The sequence below is a fragment of the Parasteatoda tepidariorum genome, chromosome 3 (assembly GCF_982258835.1).
Source record: "Parasteatoda tepidariorum strain Cologne lab strain chromosome 3, Ptep-v5.0, whole genome shotgun sequence".
NCBI classification, from domain to species: Eukaryota; Metazoa; Arthropoda; class Arachnida; order Araneae; family Theridiidae; genus Parasteatoda; species Parasteatoda tepidariorum.
The window spans coordinates 119,383,722-119,410,731 of NC_141757.1; the positions used below are offsets into that span (position 1 = coordinate 119,383,722).

Genomic DNA, 27,010 nt, shown 5'->3' on the forward strand with positions numbered 1-27,010 from the left:
TTAAAAAAAAAACGAAGATTTTAATCATTAGCGGCTAACCCATTAATTAACTAGTTTCTTTAAATAGCAGTTTCTGTTCAGTTAACTTTTCGACATAAACATTTTTTTCATTTTGAAATAAACTATTCCGCTTTCTATTAGAAATGGTATTAATGTAATATAATTATTTCATATTGCACAAAAAAAGTTATCTTTTAGCAAAAAATGGATTTATAGTTTTGTGCTGAAATAATTTTTCTTAAATAATTATAAATTAGTTGAAATTATAACCTTTTGTTGCATAATCCTCAATTTAAATCTCTCGAATTAAATTATAGGATAGTTTTGAACTAATTCCTTTAAAAACTATTCGTTTTGTTTATTAAATTGCTACCGTAACATTAACATAATTTTGAAAACCTGCAAAAAAATTATGGTTGAATAATTGAAGCTTTATTCTAGTTTAAACTATTTTCCATATTATATTATTATATGGATATGGTATGTCCATATTATATATATATATATATATATATATATATATATATATATATATATATATATATATATATATATATATATATATATATATATATATATATATATATATGGTATGTCCGGTGGAAAGAGAAAGAATAGAGTTTATACAAACTAAAGAGTACGTATACGTACTAATACAAGATAAAATACGAAAGTACAGTATTGAGATCACGCCTGTGTGATCTTGGGCCGCTAGAGTCAGAAAGGCTCATTTCATATCGTGGGTCGTGAAGGGAGAATCACGTGAACACGTATATGTGATAACGCTTCTAAGGGGGTTAACTTATACAGAACAAACGTAACGATACAACAGTGACTGATAACGCCAGACGAGATGCTTTCAGTAAGCGAGGATCAGCGAGGTCCGTTTAGAGGTTAAAAGGTTCATAAAATAAAGTATGAACCATTCAAAAGAGATAATTTTCTTTTTTTAGATATAATAAATATTTAAGTTGATAAAACAATGTCCTTTGAATTATTTTTTTAAAAGTTATAAATTTATGAATTTATTTATTATTTTTTTTAGTTATTTTTTTTTAAATAAGACATACGATTATGTATTTATTTTTTTCTAGAACAGACATATTTCCATTTTCATTAAGAGAGGAATGAGGAAGAAACCAATTGCAAATGAAAACGCAACAATTCTTTTCCACATAACGAATCAATCATTTCCATCTTTTTTTTTATTTACAACCATTATTATTCCTGTCGCAATAGGAGATGAAGAAAGCCAAGATAATATCTTAAGTATTTTATTTTATCATCGCAAAATGAAATGAAATAAAAAGAGAGATAAAAAGAAAAGAAGATATTCAGGGAAAAATCCTCGCACCAAAAAGCAAGAGGCAGCATTCCGGAAACGGCAAAAACTTTTTCAGGAAAATTTACCCTTCCACAAAATAATGCAAAAGGTAAGAAAAGGGTACGGAGGGGGTGGGTGATCAGGGGGTTACTTTCGATATAATTAGCGAGAAAGCATTCTGTAGAGAAAGAAAAGAAGAGGGGGAAAAAACATAAAGAAAAAGCAAAACTTTTCTCAACGCTAGTTGGCGCATGAGAGCTAGAACTTCCATGGAATGCGCGCGAAAATTTCCTAACTTATTTGATTCCCCGGTCTGTAAGGCGGAAGGGTGGGTGGGACAGAAGCAAGGTAATAAAAACAAAAGAATGCTGCTAAGCTAGCTACAGCTTCTAGCTGATCTCGAGTAACCAGCCACTAATATTAAATTCCGTAGATGCTTAGTGGAGGATCACACCAAGGGCTGCTGCAATGACAACAAGTCGCCAAGAAATGTCGCCAATTCAGGATATCTTCCATTCTTTTTAAGCTAAATTTTAATTTTTAAGAGAATTAGTTAAAAACATAATATGAATAGTGTTCATAATAATGACGATTTAAAATTGCGACACTTTAATGTGAGAATATTTTTTTAAAAAAAGTTGCTTTTTCGTCACTTTTAACCTACAGGAGTAATACTTATCAACTAGATTCTTATCTTAAAATTTTATTCTCGTCAAAAAATTGAAAAAATGGAAATAAAGACAAGGATGAATTGCAACATTTTAAAGTTTACTAGTCAGCTCAAAAGATGAAAGATTGTTACTTTTTTTAATGAACAGATTTTTCATTTCCAATTTAATTTATTTTTATCTGTTAAATATATTTTTGAAATCACTGCTCATTTTAAAAATTTTTTTACAAGTAACTAAAATTTTTTTTCCAAATAAATAAAATAAAAAACGAAAAAATAAAATTAAAACCCATGATAAGTGAAACATTCAAATCAAGACACTATTTGCTGCAAAAGAAGAAGAAAAAACGCTGCTTTTTTTGTTACTTTTTGAGTAATACGGACACACGTGTAACAATTTCTTTCGTCTTTCTCATTGTCATTCTGGTCGTAAAATAAATAAATGATAAAAACAAAGACGATGAAAAGTTGCAAGGTGTTAATATTAATAAACGCTTATGCCATTGCTATTTTTTTTTTTTTTTTTAGTTAACAGAGTTTTATTTGAACTCCTCATTCGAAACATCTTTAACTATTTATAAACCATTAAAAAACTAAAATATAGAAATAAAGAAACGATTCGTAAAAATTTAAATTACATATACGATTTTAAAGTAACATTAATTGATACTTCTATTTTAACTATGAGTGATTTAACTTTAAGCTCATTCTTTATTTTAATTATCTACATCAGCGTTTTTGCAGCTATGGAACCCCTCTCTAAATCCATCTTTTGCCAGAACCCCGACTGTTATAAACTTAGTGTATTAAGAAAAATAAAATACTACTTTATTTTGAAAATATTTAATAAGAGAAATGTGAAGTGAACCGGGTTCGAATCCCAGCGATAACTGGTCAATACGAATTTCGTATCCGGCTTGCACCGATACAGTGTTGATGCAGTCAGTGATAGACTGGTTAAAGCCTTGCCGTCAAGATGGGGGGTTTTCGTTGTTTTCTTCTCCATGTGACGCAAATGCGGTTAGTTCCATCAAAAAGTCCTCCACGAAAGGCAAATTTCTTCCGATACTTGATTCAGGAGTTCCCTTGTCTTCTGGATTGGGTTCAAAATGACAAGGCTACGGAGTTAACGTTCGTAGTCCTAAACCCAAAAAATTGTTCGACCATGGTTATAAAATAAAATAATAAGAGAAACGTAGTTTTAATTGTTTTATCATTAATAATCTCAGATAATGTTTTATGTCCGACAGATGAATTCGCAGTCCTGGAGTTGAATCTAGTCTAGTTATGATTTTTGTTGTTGGTGTACATACATAAGTTGAAAATGAATGAAATAAGCCGAATTATGATTTTTGTTGAAACTAAACTAACTGCAATAATGGTTGAAATCGTTAAAAGGGAAGCATGTTTCCTTTTTTTTTTAAGACGAATTTAGTTATTTTATTTCGATTTGAAAAGTGTGATGGAACTTCAATTTTTTTTTAAAAGTCCTTTTATACGTCCATTCAATACGTTGTTAATAAAAAAATTATATTTTCTGAAGAAAAAAAAACTTGCCATTTCTTTTTTATTGCTGTTTTAAATAATTAAAAGCAACTGAAATATTATGTAAATGGATTTAAATATGATTATTTGTTTCAAAAACGTTAGTAAAAAATTTATTTCAAAAAAAGTCTTAAATCTCGAAACCCTTGTAACTTTTTCATGGAATATTATAATTCCGCGGAACACTACTTGTGAGCCGGTAATCTAGATAAAATAGAATACTTCTAATCAAAATAAGTAAATAATATAATGGGGATAGAGGCAAAAATTAATTGCATTTAAACTAGATTTAACTATTTATAAAAGCTTTGAAGATTGCAACAAAGACGCTGCGTATATTGCCGCTTCGGAGCAATTGATTATAATGCTTGGGAAATTCTATAGGCTCAATTAAGAGCAAAAGAGATACGCAATAACTGAAATCCAAATTTGTAACTTTTCCTGGCATCAATAGTACGAATTAACTTTACTCAGATTTCAAACCATTGAAAAATAAAAATAAAAAACACCTCATTCATCAAATACATAATCACATAAAGGGAGAAAACCAGGAGAAATTAAAGCCGAATTTGAAAACTCCACGAAAAACAGACGAGGTAAAAAAAAAAAAAAATCGCGGCATACACTAGTAATTTGAAACCTGCAAATAAAAAAAAAAAAAGTCATATTTTTATACCCTTTTTTCCTATTTGTGAGCTATTTTACAGACACTTGGGAATGGTAGCGTTTTCAGGCCAATCATATTTTGGAGGCTTCTATTATGATGTTGGAAATTACAGTGATACTTTTCGCCCACGGCCCAATCAAATTGCGACGAGACAGAAATAGGGGCACAGGGAATTTCGCCTTACAATACAATCAGATTTCATAGTGGGTTGCCTTTTTAAACGCGTTGGGGGTCGAGTGTTTAGTACCTCAAGAATTATTAATAGATCCTCCTCCCCACCTCTCAAACTGAGAACTTCTTTTTTTTTAAATAATAATAAAAATTGTTATTGAATAATATTCTTAGTATCTCTAGACATCGATATTTTGCGAAATGATACATTTCATTATAATAATCAAAAAGTCAGATTTTATACCCTCAAAGTATCTATTTAAATCAATAAGATTATGATTTGCCATTGAAATATAAAATCACGATGAAAACTTAATTTTAAACGTCCTAATGTTTTAAAAATTTATAGACAAAAAAAAAAAATTTTAAGTTTGTAAAAAATTGTGTTTAAAAAATAAATACACCTAGGCAAAAATCTAATTTTAAAACATAAATATCAAGTAATTTTTAATATTAATTCAGTGCTTTGAGAAAATTCTGATTTCAATAAATTGCTATTTCGATTCATATTAAATTTTCTTTAGTTACGAAAATTATGTTAAAGGAACAAACGCATAAGGTACTTTATTAACGTTGCACTAGAGCTGCACTACGGGCTATTGGCGACGGTCTAGGAAACATCCCTCAGGATGATCCGAAGACATTCCATCGTAATTTTCTACCTCTGCAGAGGGGATGGCTCCCTTGCTTTGTTAGCCCGACGACCTGGGCGCGAATTAGAGCACTTTACCGTAGCACAGTTTAATGAGGACCCATGCAGCGCACTCTCGGTCCCTACGCAGGCTGATCAAAGTGGTCACCCACCCGCTTACTGACCGCAGCCAATGATACTTGACTTCGGTGTTCTACTGGGAATCGTCTCTTTAAGATCAGTCCACTGTAGGACATATAAATACATAAAAATTTCTTGTTTTTTTTAAAAAATTTTTTTTATGAATATATAAAAAAACATGATATTTCCTATTAACATAACAACGGTTCCATTATAAATTCTGTTCTTTCCAAAAATTGATAATTTTTCAAAAATGTAATTAACTTTTAAAATTTTTGTTATATAACTATAAGAGAATAAATATATACCGATAACCTAATCAAATGGGAACTAATAAAACAACGTAAATATTGTCTACAATGTTATGTTACCTCCAATTTAAGAGGTAACATGTTTAAAAAAAAAAACCGATTTGAAAGGAAATTTGTTTTAAAAAATGTATTAAAAAGAAAGTTGTTAAAAATATATATATTGTCTATTTTATAATAACTTATTGTTGGAAAACTAAAATAAATTTTTAAATAAACTGAAATTCATAAAAAAGAATCTAATAACATTAATAAAATAAGATAGCTATTAATGAACATAGATCAATTGTCAAAAGGCAATAATCCTTATTATTTCAAACACCTTGAAAATACTTATTCAACAACGCTAGATAGAAAACAAGAAAAGGTATGTTAAGTCGGGAAACCAAAAATATATTTTTGTTATTAACACTTTTATGTGGTATATATTTCGGCATTATGTTAAATGAGGAAACCAAAAAAATTGAAATAAGATACTTTATGGGATACATTTCGGCATCCATAAACCAATTCCATAGCACAACAGCTTTTAACAGTCGTTTATATTATTTACCTCCCCACCCCCCTATTGAAATAAAAGGATTGCAAAATAAGCAGGTTGAGAAAGAGATTCTCAGACATAAATATTGAAACGACCCCGGGGTCCCTTTGTAAATGGTCGGATAGGCCTAAGCAGGAGCGCAGAAGGGAAGTGTTGGGTGGACCCCCCTGCTTTGGCATACGTCATTATCGGCGTTGGTAGAGGAGGGCGACGCCTATGGCTCAGGGCCCTGCAATCAAGCAGAAAGACCTCCCCCCCCCCTACAATTCAAAGCTATCTACAGAACAGAAACCCATTATACTGATGAAAACGACGGACCATCGCGATTGCGGGTCACTCCCTTGACTTTTCATTCTTTCGTCTGTCTCTACCCCCCCCCCATGCACACTTGGCAGTTAAATAGTTTTTCATTTCAAAGTTACAATTGTGTTTTATTTTTCATTATTATTATTATTATTTCTTTCATTTCATTCAGTGTCCATTACAATCCCTTTTACATCAGGTGCAATTTGGTATAGTGATGATGATACCTCTCTCTCTAGAGTTGATGAAAAGCTGAGGAAAGAGGTAACTAGGTTTCGAATCTTCCAAAGAGTGAAAATCACGATAAGTGTGAGGCAATGAATTTAAAAAAAAAAAAAAAAAAAAAAACTAAAATCTAGAATTGAGTAAGGTAATACTACAATCTTTCCTACTAAATGCATTAACAACACAATCTGCAATTAAAAAAAGAAAAGAAAGAAAAAGAGAGGGTATCAATTATTTATTATTGAAACTAGGAATTGAAATTATCGGACTTCAGTCGAAAATTTAAGGAAATAGACAACTATATTATATAGATTAGGTATAAATATGGATTAGGTATGAAAGAGCTGCAAAAATTATGAATATCAAATCAACTGAAAACGCGAAATTTCTACTAGCCGTTGGCGATCAAATATTTAAGGCTTGCGAATATATTTAATCTTTTAAATTGTTGAGTCTTAAATTAAACTATGCATGTTTATATTATTGATCAACGAAACGACTGATAATGTAAAACCTTAAGACAACCTTATTTTGATTTAATATTACTGTAATAAATATATTTCGATTTTCATTCTTTTTTTTTAAAGGATTTCTACATTTTAAATTGTTTTACAATATTTTATTATTACCAAAATGCACTTCATATGTTATATCTGATGACATTTTAAAAATTGTTCATATTTTTCATAAATGTAAAAAGATTGGCGAGCAAAACTCTTTGATCTTCAAAACTGAAATTTATGTCCCAACCATCACCCTATATATACACTACCAAAAAATAAATAAAATAAAAATTGCTTACAGAATGAATAAAAATAATAAACTTCTGCATCACGACCTGCACAAAACGTTTCTTGCATATTTTTAAATGCAAAACAGTTCGTAATTAAGTTTAATTTGTAACTAATTATCATGAATACAAATCATTTTTTGCCTTTTAATCACTATAAATTTGGAGGTCTAAAATTATCAAATTTATATAATAGTAGTTGCTGTAGTGTAATAATTGAATTTTTTTTTAAAAATTACCTTAAATAAATGTGGTTTTAGAATATGTTTAAACATAAAAATCCATTATTTAAAGAAAGACAGGAAAATAAGAATAAAGGATCAGAATAATAAACATAAGTAAAGGAATAATAAGCATACGTATAGTAATGATAAACATATGAATAGTAATAAATAATATACATCTTTATATTCAAGTTATACCAATTAATGAATACACTTATGGAAATAAAAAAAAAAAATTTTACATTTTATTTTCTTAGTTTCTCATGCGAAGAAAAGATTACTTAGTTTTCGTTAAGAATATTTTTTAAAAATCATCAAATGCAATGCAATCAAAATAATTAAATGAAAATTTCAAAAATTTTTATAACACAGTAATTTACATTTCATGGTATAAAATTTTAATTTCTAATAGTACGTGCGTCAAAAAGTACTTTTAGTTTTTAATGAATTTTTGAAAAGTTATTGATAAAAAGTAAAAAGAAAGAAAAAAAAATTATTAATCAATAAATCGGTTTAATCAAGTATTTATATAACATTGTAATTCATATTATAACATTTCGAATATTCCACATCTGAGAAAAAAGAAAGATCATTTTTTGTTTAAAATGAATTTTAAAATTTTTTTAACAAAGGTAAAATTTTTTTTATTTAATCGACGGTTAAGTTTTTTCAGATATTGCAACTTTTATTTCATATTGTAACATACTTAAATATTTCTCATGAAAAAAAAAATTATTACTTTTAGTTTGTGCATTTCTAAAAGTTATTAAAACAAGTAAAATAACTATGTTCAAACATTTTTATGACACTTTTATGAACGCAATAGATTTATTTAAATGAACACAGCACCTGCTTTTTTCGCAGCATAAAGGTTGGCCTCTTCTTGAGCTTTGCCTATGTTCTTTTTATATCGTATCCTTTTATTACCAAACCAATTTGATATCTAAAATAAAAAATGGTAAAATTAAATAAAACAGCACCTGCTTTTTTCGCCGCATAGAGGTTGGCTTCCTCTTGGGCTTTGGTTATGTTCTTTTTATACCGTATCCTTTTATTACCAAACCAATTAGATACCTAGGGAAAGAAAAAGAGGAAGAACAAGAAAAAGTCTCAAAATTGGTGCAACTCAAAAAGTGACATTTTAAAACAAGATCTAAATGAATTATAATAGGGGAAAAAAATGTATATGTAATAATTTATAGCCCAAAACGTGACTAATACACATCTTAATTATATTTTAAAATGCATACTTTGTCAAACGTGAAATTACAAATCGATTTTATAGGTGTTGCAAAGAAGAAGAAAAATTATATAAAGACAACTTTTGCGTTGCAAAGTATTTGACTGCAATACTGCAAGTTGTACAAAATGTAAGAAATTAAAATTGATTGAAAGAGTTATGTTTATTGTTCATCTTATAAATCATCAAAACATCTGATCCAACTAGAAAAAAAAAAAAATACTGAAATGGCATGACTAAGTCAATCTGCAAACATATTTTTTGAGATATTAGCTCATAAAAATATTGAAAAAACCCCGCTAAAATGACTGAATTCAGTAAAGATACTGAAAAATCGCTTGTCTGTTTTATTAGCACAGTCTTGTATCAAATATGAAGCTTTATCGCGCATCTTTTTTGGGGGTGGGGTTAAATCTAAACACAAACTACGTGCTTATTTTCAGTTTAAAGGTTCTCCAAAAAGTAGATTGCGTCCCTGTGATGGATCAATAAATTCTCTCGTCTTCTGGGTGGAGTTTAAAATTACAAGGACTTTAACATTGGTGGCCGCATATCTGATATGGATCGGCTGTTACTCATTGGTATAAATGCATAATATTGTACAGTATATGTATAATATTACAAAAGTGTATCATGTACAGCTTGTACAGAAATAGCTGCATCATGTTATAAAGCTATTTCTTCAAGTGTTCAAATTTTAATTCCCATAGGGGAACAAATAAAAGCAAGCCAAAACTCAAAAAGTTTGTAAAAGTTAAGGTTAGAAGGCAATGCCAATAATCGAAGTAAAACGACTTCCATTTCTTATCGTCTGATAAATATAAATAAAAGGTATAACAGGAGGTGGTAGTGCAGTGGGGAAATCTGCCGATCACATGACTGATGGTGACGTCACGGTAAATAAGCGAGAAAATGCGAAAAAGGCATCACATGCGTGAATGCATGTTGAAGAGAGAAGCATAAATATGTTCTTTGAACGAACGTAACGCGGGTACGGATACAGCTACTCCTCCCTGAGCCCTGATTCATTATAATTTAATGAGTTTGTCGTTCACATTTCGCGATGAGGTTATAAATATTAATAACCTGTCGTGGATGGACTCGGTAAATTTTGAGCACACCCTAAATATGTGCTCTCCTTCCAACAAGATCTTCTTCTTCTTCTTTCCTTCGGGCTTCTTTTTTTTTCTTTCTTCAATCCTTCTTTTATTCGTTTATTTTGCTCTTCTCTTTTTCAACCACAACAGAGAATTTTTGTAAGCAAAAGAAAAATATCGCCATGTTTGCTATAAAAATATGCAAGAATTGTTGATTTTGTTTTTAACAGTAGACAACTCACCGAAGAAAGGTTTGAGGGGATGGCGGAAGGTAATAAAATGTTCGCGTATTAAGAACGTTTTGTCAAATAATGTGTATGGCTAATTTATGTTTATAAATAATCGAAAAGCTAGTTAAGTTTTACCGAATTTGAGAAAAATAAGGTTTAGAATGGTTAAATGTACAGAAACACCAAGATGGGGTTAACAAAGCATCTCTTTCTCTTCAAAACATCTTAACTTAAAAGATCTGATAAAATAAATTAATATTCTACAATGCTTATAGACAGTCAATCCAAACATGGCCTTCTAAAAATTGAAAATTAAAAAAGACAAAGTTGATACCATCAATTTAAGAAGAAAAAAAAAAAAAACCTTAACACGTAAGTAACACTCACTTTTCATAAGCTAGTATTATTCGCAACTCATAATTATTTCATTACTTTCAACTTCTTTTAATTCGTCTATTCATGGTATATTCTTACACTCTTATCTCTGAAATCTTGCACAGTTCTTTATAGTGAATCTTCTTGAGTTCTTTATGTCGATACAATATTAAAATATTTTTAAATATTAAGAAATAAAATTATAAATTTTTTTTCATAAAAATAAAAAAAAAACATATTTAAATTATGAAACCAAATAAAGTATTTTATACAAATAATAAAATTTTATAAATATATAAGTAATAATAAAAAAACTTAGGAGTTTGCTCACACTGTTTCAATACAAATCAACATTGCAAGCTTAAAGTTGGCATTTTATTATTATTATTATTATATATATATTTATATATTTTTTTACAGTGCATTCGGATTTTCCGTTATTACAGTGGTAACCATAATCACCGGTAACCTCAATAGAGAAATTTAGCATTTTGACCCATTATCCCAACATACTCACGTACGTATGTCTCGAACGAATAGTGTTTGTTCAGTCTACTTATGAAATGAAAGTCGTTATGTTCTTAGATTATTGGCAATGGATATCCGCGAAACTAGCTTTCACGCTATTCCCCTATAGTTAAGCATCAAGTTTTTACTTTTACCATTAACATCACTTTTTTAAATGTAAAAATATTTGCAATGATATATGTGGGTTTTGCCCAGGGTTTGAAAAAACCCGGGGATTTTTGAAAAAACCCAACCCGCCTGGGTTTTATTGAAAAAACCCGGGGAAAATTGAGTTTTATTTGAAAAAACCCGGGGAAAAGTGGGTTTTTTCATTTAGTGCTCATAAATTTTACTGTGAAAATATTTTTATTTATTAAATAGTGTTGTATAAGTAAGCACTAAAATTTCATCTGACTTTTACCTGTAATAAAATTAAACTGGAATAAATATTTATTGGTCTTCCATGTTTTTACAATACGATTAATGGAAAGTGAAATTAAAATTATGTATAATTATAAAGAGTATCAGTTACTTGTTCCTTTTTTAAAATATTTAGATAAATATATGCATTTTTAGATACATTTTAACTTTATAGTTTCAAAGAGCAAATTAATCTTAAAATTATAAAAAAGCATAGATAAAAAGTTATAGCTTATTTTTTTAAAATCAGAAAATAAAACTTTAAATTTGTTTATTGTTGTTTAATGTATCACTTAATAGAAATTTTTTTGTTTGCTTTCAATATTTTTAAACATGATTAAAAGAAACAAAATAAATTGTATTCAAATGAAATCTTAAAAATAATATTTAAAAAATCTTAAAAGTAATATTTTAATTGTTTTTTAATTGTGATAAACTTTCTCCAAATAGTTAAAAATTGTCAGCAGATGTTAGGAGTTAACTTTAAAAAAAGGTCAATTTTTTCCTTTATTATTATTATCATACAACAGATTCAAAGTGTCTACATTTCTCTCTTAGATGGTGATGCACTTTTGTGAGTTTTGTAACTTTATCTATTTCTAATCTATTTCGAAGTTTACTCTGCACCAAACCGAAAGTTGAAAAGTGTCTTTCGATAGAGACAGAGGATGCTGGTGTTGAGTGCAAAAAAAAAAAAGAATTGACAGAAGTTTTGCGAAAGCTAGGAATTTTATTTATTTACTTATTTAGTTTTTTTTTTGCCATAATTTTTCACTATTTTTTGATGAAAACTGTTGAATAACAGTGTCAAGCATCATTGATTTTGAAAAGTATTCAGGATCGGAAATTTTGAATGCCATAACACGTGGCAGAAATTCTGGATGGTGCTTAGAAAGACAGTTTTCTGCTACTTGGTCCTGCTCCTCATTTAAAAATTGTCCCCTTGTTTCGGGATTCAGGATGCATATGCTAATAAATGATGTGGCTGAACAGCCTGATTGAATCTTTTTACAAAATGTTTATGGGGTTCTAATTCATCACACGATAGTAAGTTTATTCATATTTCAACAGCTTCTGAAATTGAAATGTTTTCTGATTGAAGCTTTTTTAGAGCTTCAGAAACAATTGATATCTGTTTTTCTCAATTGATAGTTTATTGGTAAAGCCCAACAGTATTTGATATTTTTGACATATTATTATTAGATTCATTTTGATGTTCAAGAACAATCTCTTCATATTTATGGTAATTATTGGCAAAAGTTTTTACGCGCTTACAATATGAATTCCACCTAGTGTCATTGGGTCATCAAGCAGTTTTTTTCATTTACCCATCCATGTGGTTGATGCACGTTTCAAAAATATTTGTTAACTTCAACGATGTGTCCAATGATAGTATTAGGAGATACTTCTTTTTGAACCAAATTAAAAAAAAAAAAACAATTTGTGAAAAAAACCACCAAGTGGGTTTTTTCAAAGTGGGCCCACTTGGGGAACCCTGGTTATATGTATTCTATATTAAGTTTAAATAATGCATTATCACTATTATCACATATTTGAATCTTCTTTATTGTTAAGTACATTATGTTTCATAATTTTTTAACTCAAGAATTATAAAATATAAATGCAGTAATATAAAAGAAACAAGTTTATTAATCTTTTTGTTTTCACACACATTTATTTACTATATTTATTAAACATATGGATATTACCTATTATAAAATTATAATCTGTAAATATTTATAATCAGTAAAAGCTAAAATTTCATTTGACTTGAGTTAAATAAAAAACTGAAATAAATATTTAATGGTCTTACATGTTTTTATAATAAGATTAATAGAAAGTGAAATTAAAACTACGTATAATTATAAAGAGTATCAGTTACTTGTCCCATTTGTTTTTAAAGAATTAACCCTAGGAAAATGATTTCATTTTTCGATAAATAATTTAAAAAAATTCTCTTATAAAAAGTTTTAGCTTCTTTTTTTTTTTAAAGCCAGAAAATAAAACTGTTTAAATTTGTTAATGTATCACTTGGTAAAAAAAGAAAAAAATTGTTTCTTTTCAATTTTTTTAAACATATGAATTAATAATAATAACTTGTTTATTAATATATAAAGCATGCAACTATATTCGAAAAATTGATCTTTTCAGACTATATTATTTAAATTATTATTTGATTTAATATCATTAAAATATTACTTTTTGAAAAAACCCACTTAAAGTTTTCAATAGTACCTACTATAAAACTATATGAAGATTCGAGTTTCTTTTACTTTACTAATATTAAAAAATTAATCACATAAAACATGCAACTCTATTTGACAAATTTATGCTGCACAATAAATTATATAAAAGTAAATGCAAAACAATAAGTTTTAGTAAAAAAAAAAAAAAAAATTTTTTTAAAAAACCCACTTATCGTTCCAAGTGGGTTTTTTCAAGGTGGGCCCACCCAATAAAACCCAGGCGGGTTTTTTCAAAGTGGGCCCACTTGGCGAACCCTGGTTTTGCCACTGTGAAATCAGATAGTGTTACTATCCAGAACATACCTGAGAGACTGTGATTCCACACTTCCTGGCAAGCTCTTCCTTTGCTTCTTCACTAGGGTAAGGATTGCTCAGATGAGAATAGAAATACTCATTCAGGATCTCCGTCGCCTGCTTGCTGAAGTTCCGCCTTTTTCTCCTGAAAAACAAACACATGAAACATATAGGATGAAGAAAGAAAAAAAAAAAATACACCAAAATACATACTTTTGATAGGATTTTAAAACATCGGCATGAAATGGTAAATATGGCTGCGTCAATCTGTCATAGTCTAAACTATGATGAAATTTGCCAGGACAAAAAGGTCCATCACCCCTATTTTGAGGAGATGCCCAAAGGACATGACGATTTTATAAATGGACAACTTTTATCTATATATGCATGCGTTCCTTTAATCTCAGAAAATATACCATCAGCGTTTTGCATACAAATTTAAACAATAATAATATAAATGAAATATTTGTGATTGTTCGTCAATGGACGTATTTGTCTAGAGACGTCTTAAATAAATTTATTACAAGCTCAAACTTCCTGGCATCGGTGCCAGGATTCAGACTTTAAACAGCTGAGGGGATCTGCGACTTAGGTTTAACTTCCAAGCCTTCTAATGAATGAACCCAACCCAAGAGGCAAAGGATCTCTATTGTCGAAACATTGGGGCCAATTCAGTTTCAAGGACTATTTTGAGTAAAACTAGTTCCCATTTGCAAAACAGAGGAGGGGGAAAAAATCCAAAAACAAGACAAACTTGAGCCCATAATGCATCTATAATTAATGATATTTTAAGAGATCACTACGGTTGGTGCAAACCGATAATAATATATACTAAATCGAATAGACGCAGATTCAAATGTGGTCCTACAACGCCCCAAGGCAAATGAATGCCTTTTATTCCAACATGATGAAATCATTGCATTTGATCTGAAATTCTTCAATGTTACCATGCACTGTTTGAATACAACCTAAAAGTATTAAAATAAATGTTATGGAACTTGAAAGTTTTTTTTATTCACGGTATTCCTATTTCTGTAGATTTCATCACGATATAGAAAAGAATACCTTGCAAAAAAAAAGCTGCTTATTGGTGTAAATGAAACCTTGCATTAGGTGACGTCCGTCGTAAATAAGAAGGAAACAACAAGACACTTCTACTAATTTGACGATAGGTGTGGTTATAGAGAGAGAGATGTTCATTTTGCTGCAATATCTGGACCTTTTTCCATGCAGTCGACTCAAATTCACACGCTCTCTTCACGCGAGGGTTCCTTTAAAAATTCCGGAACACTTTTAAGGAGTTTTCGGGAATCTATTTCCGTGCATAAAACTTGTTCGAACCTCCATATATTTTCTCCTAAAGTAAAATATTCCACATTAGAGGTGGGGGGGATGAGGAAAGGGAATTTTAAACGCATTCAGAAACCATTAAAACGACATTTTTCAAGAGAAAACTTTTGCACGGGAGAAAACTTTTCCCTGTTTTAAAAGTGCGAGTCAGGAATAGGGGGTAAAGGGTAGGAGGGCAGAGATTATTCCAAGTGCGTTTATATTCCTGGTGTGTGTTAAAAGTGAAGCAAAGAGTCAGTGGGAAAAGAGGGAAAAATATAGGCATCCCGGCTCATTCAGGCGTTAGTCCACAAAACTAATCCCTTTACCTGCCATGAGCGTACCATTAATTAGAATTCAGATGTCATACGTTGAGCTGCTAAGCTAATTAGGCACGTTTCTTAAAACCTCGCCCGTTAACTGCTGCTGTTTTTGGTTTTATATGCCTTTTCTAGCTTGACTTCTCCAAAAGTTTTCGGCAGACTCTTTTCACTTTGAAGGGGGCACTTCTCTTTGGTTTTACGAGCGAAATACCAGGGCAGTACGTGGCGATGACACGGGCTTATTAAGAATCGTTTATGACTCTGGAAGCTCCTAAAAGCCGATTACCAAACAAAGTTTTCTTTCTTTTCAACTCAATGAACTGAAAGATGGATAATACAGTGAAAACCAACCATTTGCAAAGTTTGTAAACTTGATATTTTCCAACAACTTTTGAAAACAAAAATTCTTTTTTTCACCGATTAAAATAAGCTTGTTTAGAAAATCCAAATTCCCAAAAAGAAATCAAAACAAAAACATCTTCAATGGTTTCAGTTTTTCGCGACTTCTTTGCACCAATATTTGCTAAAGAGACACAAGCTAATATGTAACTTACAGAAAGAGAATGCCATAAAACTAAATATTTACAACTTCCAACATCAACAAAATTTAAAATAAACACAATTAGTAGGAAGAAATTCTTAAAAAGGAACTAAACCATTAAAATTTTCATCAATGTTTTTGATAAGCTTGTTTCTTACACCTTGCGGCTAAAAGCACAGGCTAATTAGTAACTTATAAGATGCAAAAAAAAACCATTTCTTTATAATTTCCAACATTAATAATGTTGAAGAAAAGAAATTGAACGACGATAATTCAACATCTGGGTAGTTGAACTCTCACGCTGTTCACATAAATTTAGTAATTGGTTTAATGAAAATTGGTTATTTCAAACTTAAAATTTTAATAACATAACTACAGAAATGCTATTTCAAATAACGCGGTTAGCTAGAAATTGTTAACAAATAACCCTCGCAAAAAAAAATTCGAGATATTTTTTTAATGATGCAAAATTAATGGTAAAGCATTTAATAATTAAAATCAAAAATATTATACATTTTAACCAAAATTTGAAACATATGGTTTACTAGACACAAGGTTTTAATAATCTTACATTTATTATTTCCACCTTTACATTTGCCTATCGAAATAAGGTTTATAAATCTATGCAACCAACCCAAAAAGTATAATTTAATTTAGATATTTTGTGTAAGAAAAAGAAGGTCCGTAACACATTTCCATGTAAACATCTTAAACATACAAGTATTTTATATAATACTTCAAAGATCATTAAGTTTGGATTGCTCACTTGACTAGGCGAACTTTTCATAGCAACTGCTGCTACTAATTTTCAGTCAAAGAAAATTTATTTCAATACTAAAAAAAATAATGCACTTCACACTACTTATTTTTTTAAAAACTGGAAAAACAACGCACTCAATTTATTTAAAAAATATACAATATTCACTCATAACACAAATTTTATATAATATTTCAATAATCGCTAAATTTGGAGCATTCATTTAAATTGGCGAATTTTTAAGAGCAACTGTTGCTACTAATTTTCATTAAAAAAAATTTTTTTTTCAATTCTCAAACAATAATGCACTTTAACTTCTAGCTCTTTATTTTTTTTTAACAACTTTTCAAAACAGGAAAAACAACTCAGTCAAAAATTTATTATAAAAAAAAAAACCTTCAATTAAGAGGCTAACATCTTTTTTTCAAGTTTTATTAGCTATAAGGAATATGGGTATGTAAGGTAACTACTTTTTTTTTTAACAGCCATTCTTGGCGACGGTCTTTTCATGTGTCAAGAAATAATTGATTTGGAAAACGGTCTCCTCTCTACACTTTTCCTGCCGGAATTCCGGAAACTTTCTCCCCTTCTCTCCTATAGGGGGCTCCCATTGTTATTAAAGAAAAGACTTATTGTTTCGCTTTTAAATTAACACTTTTTGAGAGAGGGGGGAGAGGCGAATTCCTAGCGAAATCTGAATTCTTATTATAAACGAATTTGCTGCCTTTTATTGCAGACCGGAGGAAAATATATATATATATATATATATATATATATATATAAATAGAAAAAAGCGAATGAACTACTTTAATTGCAGAATTACTGTTAGTTAATACATCACTGTGTATCAACAAACAAATCACTATGTTGAAACATTCGTAAAGCAAAAATATGAAATATTTGAATGAGTGTAAGTTGATACATGCCTACATTAGTAAAGCAAAAGTAAAGTATTCCATAATTATTTTAATAACTTTGATGAGCATAAAAAAAGTAAACTAAATAGTTGTGTTGGTATAAGTGGATACATAACTACGTGATACAGTACTAAAGCTTATTAATAAACCAAAAGTATAAAGTGTCCCAAAATTATCTTTCCAATTGTGATGTGCACATGAAATGTATAGAATAGTTGAATAGTCTAAGTTGATACATTACTTTTAATGGATACAATACTATTAGTTCATACACTACTATGTGCTTACATTAGTAAATTAATTATAAAATATCCCGAACTTATTTTTTCAACTATGATGTGCACAGAAAATGCATAAAGTAGTTGAAATGAGATATTATTAATTAGATATCGTTAATTTTTCTGATATTGTACTCAGAAAGCACTCTGTTTTGCGGATATAATCGTGTGGGCTGAAGAAAAGATTATATCTTTTTTTTCCCGGTTTTTTAAATAAAATTTCATCCTTTTTTTTTATTTTTTTACATATATTATATAAACTGTTGTTTGTTATTTTTTACTTATTATTCCCCCCCCCTTTTTTTCCCCTTCATATGTCTATAATTTTTCTTTGTTTTATTCTTCATTTTGAACTTATCTAATGAGTTCTGTTTACTTGCAGCTTAAGCGCAATAAATGAAACTTATTGTTTTTCTTAACTTTCTTCATGTTTTCTTGTATTTACTTATTTATTATATATATATATATAATGGCGAAAGTAAAATTCTGGCTTTGTTTATTTGTTTAGAATGTGTTACGTATAGAATACGAAATCCGCATTTTTTTTTTCCAAATAATATTTAACACCTTTCAAAAAAGAAATTTATTCAACGTTAAAAGAAATAAAATGATCAGAAAGAAACTAATATTTAATTCATTCTTGAATTTCCCGCCAAAGCTAATTTAGAAAACGAAAAAAAAGAAAGAAGAATTTAGAACTGTTTCAGGAGGAACTTAACACTCGAACATTAACCCAATTCATCTTAGACTTGTTTCTGTCACTCTTCAAAAAGTGAAATTTCATCTCCAACTCTCGGAAAAAAAAAAAAGATAAAAAGAAAAACAAAAAGAAACAGAGAACAAAAAAAAAAACAGACATTTCACTGAAACATTTTTCAAAGAGTAAAAATTCACACTAAGATACAGAAATGGCAAAAAAGGAGAAATGGCGAAATTCGACGCTGTATAAAGGGGCCATCCTTTTCATCCTCAAGGAAGAAAAAAATATATATATATTCTTCGTCCTTTACTAACATCTAAGCAATCCGACATCCAAAAGTGGTGCTCTATCTTTCTCTTATTCGTTGGCGATTACTCAAGAAATAAAAATGCGAAAAAAATTGGCTACTCTCTTATGCCGCCAAATTCACCTTTTCTTTTTCCGTAATATCCTTTCCGACATCTAAGATCTCTGGATGCGAAATAATAAGCGAATGGAAGAAGAGATCCCTTTACTATTTCCCACATTCTATTCGAATAGTCCGCGTGCATAATTTGGGAATCGTCTGTCACATCGAAGATCATGGAATCGAATAAAACTCAGAAGAGACGCCTTGCGTGCAAGTATTGGGGTGGCTTCATTTATTTAATATTTTGTGACAAAGGCCCTATTGATTTCATTTAGACGTTTTCAAAGGGTACCACCTCATCTGTGGTATATTCAGAAATAATATTGCATACATAATAAGGTAAAGAATTTTATTCCACCGCTGTCGAAAAATATAGCAGATAAAATTCTGTAATCTCTTAATGTTTTATTTTGCAATACTGAATGAAACACAACAGAGGAAGAAACACCGGCATCTTGACACTTGGGTAAACAACTGCATAGAAAACTTTTTGAGAGAACTAATTGGAATTTGCATTACTATTACGCTAGTAAACAGCTTTAATAGTTAACGCAATTAGAATGTTAATATTTTTAGGACGTGTGCCTCCAAATAATAGAATAAATATAATTTATTGACGAAATTAGAAGTTTTTAGTAGAAAATATCCCCCTTTCCAGAATGACCTAAAAGTTTAAGAAGGAAATAGATTTTTGTATATCCACGAGCGAATGACAAGTTTTTAGCAGAATCTTTTTACGAGGAAATTCGCAAGATTTTCGAAGAAAACAGATCCTTTCAAGACAAGTGTACAAGATTTTAGTACGAAATAGATCATTCGAAAAGGTAATTTTCCAATAGTTTAGAAGGAAATCGATCCTTTCATGACGGGATTACAAAATGTTAGTAGAAATCAGATTTGTTTATGAGCGAATAAGACGGTTTTAGCAACAAAAAAAAAAAAAAAAAAACCTGTTCATGAGTAAATAAGAAGATTTTAGCAGGAAATAGATCTGTTCATGAGTAAATAAGAAGATTTTAGCAGGAAATAGATCTGTTCATGAGTAAATAAGAAGATTTTAGCAGGAAATAGATCTGTTCATGAGTAAATAAGAAGATTTTAGCAGGAAATAGATCTGTTCATGAGTAAATAAGAAGATTTTAGCAGGAAATAGATCTGTTCATGAGTAAATAAGAAGATTTTATTAAGTTAGGCAGATAAAGCTTACCTGGCGTCTAGAAACCTCGACCTAAGGATCATGACGGCTTCACACGTGCTCTGTTTGAGCTGGACTTGGATGGAGTTGAACTTCTTGTGGATGATCTGAACCATACGTTCTATTTCTTTGGGCGTGATGGGCCGCGTCCGACTTTGTTCACGTAGCAGGTTCATAACATGCGTCGTAAATTCATTACACGCCTGTTAAAAAAAAAGACAAACATTTAAGAATATATGCAAAAGAGAAAAATAATTTTTTTAAAAATTTATTAGTTCAGTAATAAAAATTTCAGTACCGCGTTCGATTTCAAACGACCCTAGTCAAGTCGAAAAACGGTTATTTTTATATAGTCAGTAAACATTGGGTAGATCAGACAAATAAATCTTAGAGAATAAATGTCAAACTAGTGTTACAAAGAAAAATGACAAAATATGAAAAAATGTTGCAATTCTGTATTATCACAAATATTTGGAAAGAAAAAATTGCATAAGAGGAATAAAAAAAATCATTTTAATGCATATGACAGATGTCCACTAATTTATCATAGAGGAATATTCTATTCCATTTTTTTTTTTTTTTACTGAACGGTTGGATGTTTCTATAATCAATACACCATAAGTAGTTTCTTAACCCTTCGGTCAAAGATGCATAAACGCACCATTTCAATAAATACTTTAGTTTAACACTGTTACGTACGTTTTTCACTAATTTTATTTTTCTACTATTTTTCAGGGTTTTGAAGACATCATCTAAAATATTACTAATTCAATTGGGAAAAAAAATGAAAAAAACTTTTTGTTGAAAATTTTTACGCTGGAAAATACCCTGTTTTTTTCTTTTCTTTTTTACTTCAAACGGTTATTGATCCAAATTCGAGTAGAATAATCTTATATTTATGTTGTGGATTAAAATTGCAAGTTCTGTAAATAAAAATACCATCTATGCACCATTACTATTATGCATCTTATTACCATTTATGTATCATTTCATTCCTTAATTATAGCATTACTTTTCATCCACGAATTGTCTTCTTTATTTTTTTTGGGGGGGGGGGTGCCTAAATGAATGTAATTTAAGCATATTTCAATGAAAACAGTACCAGTAGTTTTATAAAATTTCAATGCTTAATCAAAAATGGGTTATAGTTTAGTATTTTAAAATGTAACTTATTTGATTAATGTCCAATATAACGTTTGCAGCACAAATAATATAATTGTAGGAGAGGAAGGTTTTGGAACTAAGACAAGTACCAACGAGAATTTGTTTCTCATTATGTTAATGCTTTAAACATTGTTTTAGGCTTTATTATTGATATTAAGGAAGAAAAAAAAACCTTATTTCTTTGAATAGTCATTAACTTAATAAGTTATGACTTAGAAGAATAAAGCATTTTAAATAACAAAAAAGAAAAAAAAGGAGCTAACAATTATACTAATCTTATTTACTAAAAAAGTAAATATTTTCGAGAAGAAAAATCAACATTTTTTTTTAACATTCTTAACTGATTTTATTACCGACAAAATTTATAATCTAATCATAATTTATAAACAAAAACAAATTAAATTAATCTTAAAAACATGACAAACAAACAATTTCTGTAAAACGACTTAGAAAGAATAAAAAATATACATTTTTTTTAAAAAAAAATCGTTTCGCTTTCTTTTAAATAAGTAAAATAGACTACTTAAAAAATAAACTTATATTTTTTAATTTCTTTTCCAATTTCCATGAAAAATGAGGGTTCAGAAATTACAGTTAAAAAGTCTCCACACTTCTGTCATTGAAAACTACCGTGCCATCACGATAAAACGGGGAATTAAGTTCCTTAAAAGCTCACGAAAAAGCACTCAGCTTAAAGAAAACGCTATAAATCAGAACGCATTTAAAGCATCCGGCCCACAATGACATAGCACACCCGTACACCATTATTTACTTCTTCCATTAAACAAAAAGTTGTTAGCAGAAAAAGAAAATCAGAAGGAAAAAAAAACATAATTAATCATTTGATTTTCCTTATCGACTACTCTTAAAGAAAACAACTCCTGGTGACACCTTGGCACTGTAATCAGTATCATTGTACTATTAAACTAAACACATAATGCTTGAGGGGCGAGTATAGAAGAACTTGCCCCCTTGTCAATTTCTTTCGATTTTTATTATTATAGGGGGTAGAGGAAGAAGTTTAATGTTTTAGTTTGGTGGTGATAAATGATTTTTTTTTCTCTGCCTCTTTGGTACGAGTCCTATTGAAATGGATTTCAAATAGTTGTTATGTGCGCAGTGTAAACCGCAACAGTTTTCCTGTCATTGTGATTGTTGTGTTTCTGCCTAATAGGTGTAGTTACGCTAAACGATTGGGATTGGGTTTTTTTTTTTCTTCATCCGCCAAGTCGGAAGTTTTATTGGATTATTTATTGCTTTTCGGAATTACAGTCTGGAAAGGAATAAGATTGTTATACCGCCGATAGCAAAGTTTGATATTTGCTTCCGGCACTGGATGTTCTTAACCTCCATAAATGTGTCGAATATGCAGTAATAATGCACTTATTTAAACCACGTATTAAAGCAATTAACCCTTCCAGCAGAACTAATCGTTAATTTCCATGAACAAAAAGGAACTCCCCTGGTAAGTAAACATTTAAACCGTAGCCAGTGACTTCATTTGATAGGGTTGCAGTGTGTAATGCATATGATTTGACATGGCTGCAGTGTGTACAAGATCATCGATCTGAATCGACTAGAATGTACAATGGATCACAGATATGATTTGACATGGCTGCAGTGCACACAGGATCATTTAAACGGTTTGACATGTTTGTTGTGTGTAATGGATCATTGATACGATTTGATATGGTTGTAGTGTGTAATAAATCACCAGACATGGTTGATCATATTTTTTCTCATGCGTTAAATAATATATGGCACTATCTTAATATGTGGCACAGTCTTAATATATAGCACTATGCTCCTTTTCAGAAAGCTGCTTGTTGAAAAAGAGCTGTAATAAAAGAATGCTTTAAAATTTAATAATTTCAGGTCTTATGTTCACGATGAAGTTCGATGAATTTCACTTGTATAATTACCAAACGTTTCCTTACCCTATTACATTAATAAAAGAAGAAGGCATTTTGTTGTTATTAAAAAATAAATATGATGGCTAAGCACTAAGAACTAGATTCACAAACATTACAACTTTATGTATCTCTTATACTACTAACAAGACAAAGTTGAGAGATTTTTCAGGCAAAGACAAAATTAATAAGAAATTAGACGAGGCAGAAAATTAATTATCTTTGGTTTTGCATCAGGCATTCCTTCTACCATCTTAATGTACACAAGAGTCCTCCAGCCACACTTCCAGACCCATTAGCACAAACAAACAGTGCTGTCCAATTTGTCTCCGCCGGCAGGGGAAAAATTAATAATGGTTGTAGTGGCTTGACCCCAACCAGAGGAGCAAGTAGAGGCAAGATGTAGGGGTTAAAAGATATAATATATATATTAGATGTCAGAGACAAGGACAATGATATCACTTAAGACTCGCCTTGTCATTAGGACAGTTAGCGGTTTGGTGGCACTTATGAGTTTGTAAACCATAGAACATGTCGCTGAAATGTGCAAGAATTAAATGAACAGCAGAGTGCAGTGCAATTTCCCCAGTAAGTGTTTATAATCTACTTCTAACTCGGCTAGATCAGTGCGAATACACAGATCTTAAAGCATGGCGTTAATGTTAAAATATTAAATGGAATAACTTTTTTTCAAATCATCGAGTTTGGATCCTACTGAAGAGAAAATAATTTCAGCCATTATCTAAGTCAAATAGAAAATAGAAGTCTATGTTGAGAGGAAGAGAGGTTTTCAATTCATAGTTCACTAGCGATCACCATTTCAAAATTAATACCAGCAATATTTTTACCTTTCGTGCTTAATGTTTCGTTAATGATGTATTTTTACTTGAACAATATATTAGTTATGATATCCAGAATCCAGACTAAAGTGCAACTACGTAATAGCCAAGTCTATTACTGTGAGGAAGGTAAAAGTGCCATTGAAAGTCGAATATCTGTTGTGAAATTTCAATTCCCTGTTGACTGAAGATCACTGTTGCAGTCACACCAATGGATGGGACAGATATATACCAGTTATAAATTCTGTCGTCATGGGGAGGAAAGGACGCTTGGAATGGGGTAGCGAGAAAATTACAAGGTCTCTTCTGCCTACTATTGTAATTAATGGCAACCGCCGGAATAGGTTGCCAGGGAGACCTACCATCCTTCTCCTAAGACACCGAGGGGTTAATTAAGACGACAGGGGGGAGAGGACAGAAGGAAAGGGGGGTGTCCTGACAGGAATCTTCCTTGATCCGTGAAATGCAGTGTCCAAGATCCCATATTATAACCCTTAGGCAAGTGATAACTATTTTAGGGGACCTGTTATTAGTTTCCAGATACTGATGCTTGATGAAATAGATGAGGGTAAAAAAAAAATGGCCACGGAAGTAGTGAGTTATGTGAAAGAGTGTGTGTGGGGGGAAAGGGTGGACATGATGTGAAGAATGATTACGTCCAAGGGTTGTCAAAGACTGTTAGTTGCAGGAAATATGATGTGGATAGATATCATCACTGTGTGATTTATTTCTATAGACTTTAATTCTAGAGTAAGCGTCATGCTTGCTATGGCGTTTAAGTTCCTGAGAATAAAAAAATTTCTTTTGTAATAAACGAGTTATATTATTAAATATGATTTTCGTAACTATCGTATTGTAACTGTCGGTTTTTTTGGCCATAATTTCTTATTAATAATTAATTATAAGAAAGAAATTGTTTAAGATATTCAGTTGAACAATTTAGAAAAATTTCTATTATCCCAAACTTTTTAAAAATCGGTGGGTATTTTGTTTTTACAAAGATTAAAAATTATTTCTTTGTTAAACTAAAATTTTTTGTTCTTTTTTTTTCTAAATGAATTCAATAATCAAAATTCAGAAGCATTTAAAACTACACGATAAAAAGAAAAAGCTAGTTACCGAAAAATTTTCCAGACCTAGTTCATTATTACAAATGAATCGAGCTACACGGCTTATTTTTAGCGACAACACTGTATTTGAACCAAAGTAAATTACTTTAAATTGCTAATTGGCTTTTATCTGACTATAAATTTATCAAAAATACCATCATGGCTCAGATGATTTAAGTTCAAAACCATATAAGAAAATTAAATAAATAAAACATTTCCAATAATCTGAGAGCAAGTGTTACAGTCGAAAATAAAGTAGACACGTTAAAAATATTACACGTCTGATTTTCTGCTTGCTGTTTTACTTCAATGAAAATTCATTGGAATAAAAAACGCTAAAAAGAATCCATAGCTGATTTTTTAATAGTTAAAATTATACATAGTAATACGAATACGTGAAAAAAAAATTCTATTACTGATTTTTTTGACGAATAATATTATACAATAAAGCACGAAATGCATTGAAAGGACCCGAAAAAGATTTTTTCGCTGGCTGATAACAAAAATGTTTAAATAAATTTTCAAAAGCCGATTTTCTGTTAATCGACAATATATATTTAAACAGAAAACCAATCAAGTATACTAGATTTAAAATTAACCAGCCACACATAATTTTGAACAGCACGGGGTAAATTTTCGTAACACGCTATTTTTTATTTTCTGGCTCTCCATATAACATATATGACAAAGGAAAAAAAAATTTCTTTTTTTTGCCCAAAATCTTAGAATCTGGGTTTAGTTTAATTATATTAGTCTTAACAGGATGAAACGTCAGAGGAAGGCCAATTTTATAAAAGCACTATTTATCCGATCTTTTCATTTTTATTTAGAATAAAAAAAGCATGCAGAAAAGCGTGATTATAATGAACCCGAAAATTGCCCGTGATACTGGTACACAATTTGGAGTAATCATTTTTTCGCCGCTCGTCTCTTATTTTTTTTTATTTTTATCATTATTATTATTAAACCTAAAAGGAACTGCAGAATGTGAGCAAGAGATTTGGAGAAAAAACTTTTTTTTTTTTATCGTGATCGAATATAATAAACCAATCACAGATGTAGAAAATTAAAGTCAATTATCCCGCCTTAAACACTACTTCAAACACTAGAATTAAACGGATTGCCATTGGTTGGCTATCTTATCTAAGTCTTTTTCTCAAGGCCTAGTTGCTGTGAGCAGAAAGCAGCAATAATAAGCGCTGATATATACACTACATACATGCAGGAAGAGAAGAAGAAAAAAAAAAAAGGAAAAGAAATTACACGTTTTAACCGCCTTTTTCGTACTTGTAATTTTGACAGAATTTTTTTTTCAACCTATTTTTATTTCCATCTCTCTTACCATGTGAACGTACGAGAAAACAGATCGGCCCCTTCGGTAAAAATAACAAAGAACTCGAATCATTTTCAGAAACATAATAACGTAATGGCGCCGAATCTATTCGGGTAAAGATGTTTAAAAAAAGAAGAAAACGAAAATTGTTTGTGAACCTTAAAAATCGTTTGAGCTAATTGCGGCTTATAATAATCGATATCAATTCATTCGGGAAAAATGGTAGCATTTAAGTGATGTTATTTTCTTAAATGGCT

The 27,010-nt window shown here is 30.0% G+C and overlaps 1 protein-coding gene across 5 annotated transcripts in view; it reads right to left on the reverse strand.

Annotated features, from left to right (window-relative positions):
• The window catches only part of LOC107449226 (homeobox protein extradenticle), a 325,818-nt gene that overhangs the window by 19,276 nt on the left and 279,532 nt on the right, over window positions 1–27,010 (reverse strand). For 3 of the 5 annotated variants that reach the window (XM_087159977.1, XM_087159979.1, XM_087159981.1), the window contains exons 4-6: window positions 20,411–20,601; window positions 13,959–14,094; window positions 8,390–8,483 (exon numbers count right to left, since the gene is read on the reverse strand). In XM_087159977.1, coding sequence (XP_087016103.1) covers window positions 8,390–8,483; window positions 13,959–14,094; window positions 20,411–20,601 — 421 coding nt within the window. Of the gene's footprint in view, window positions 1–8,389; window positions 8,484–8,520; window positions 8,615–13,958; window positions 14,095–20,410; window positions 20,602–27,010 lie in introns of all 5 variants that reach the window. The other 2 variants (XM_087159978.1, XM_087159980.1) reach the window with 1 other exon arrangement.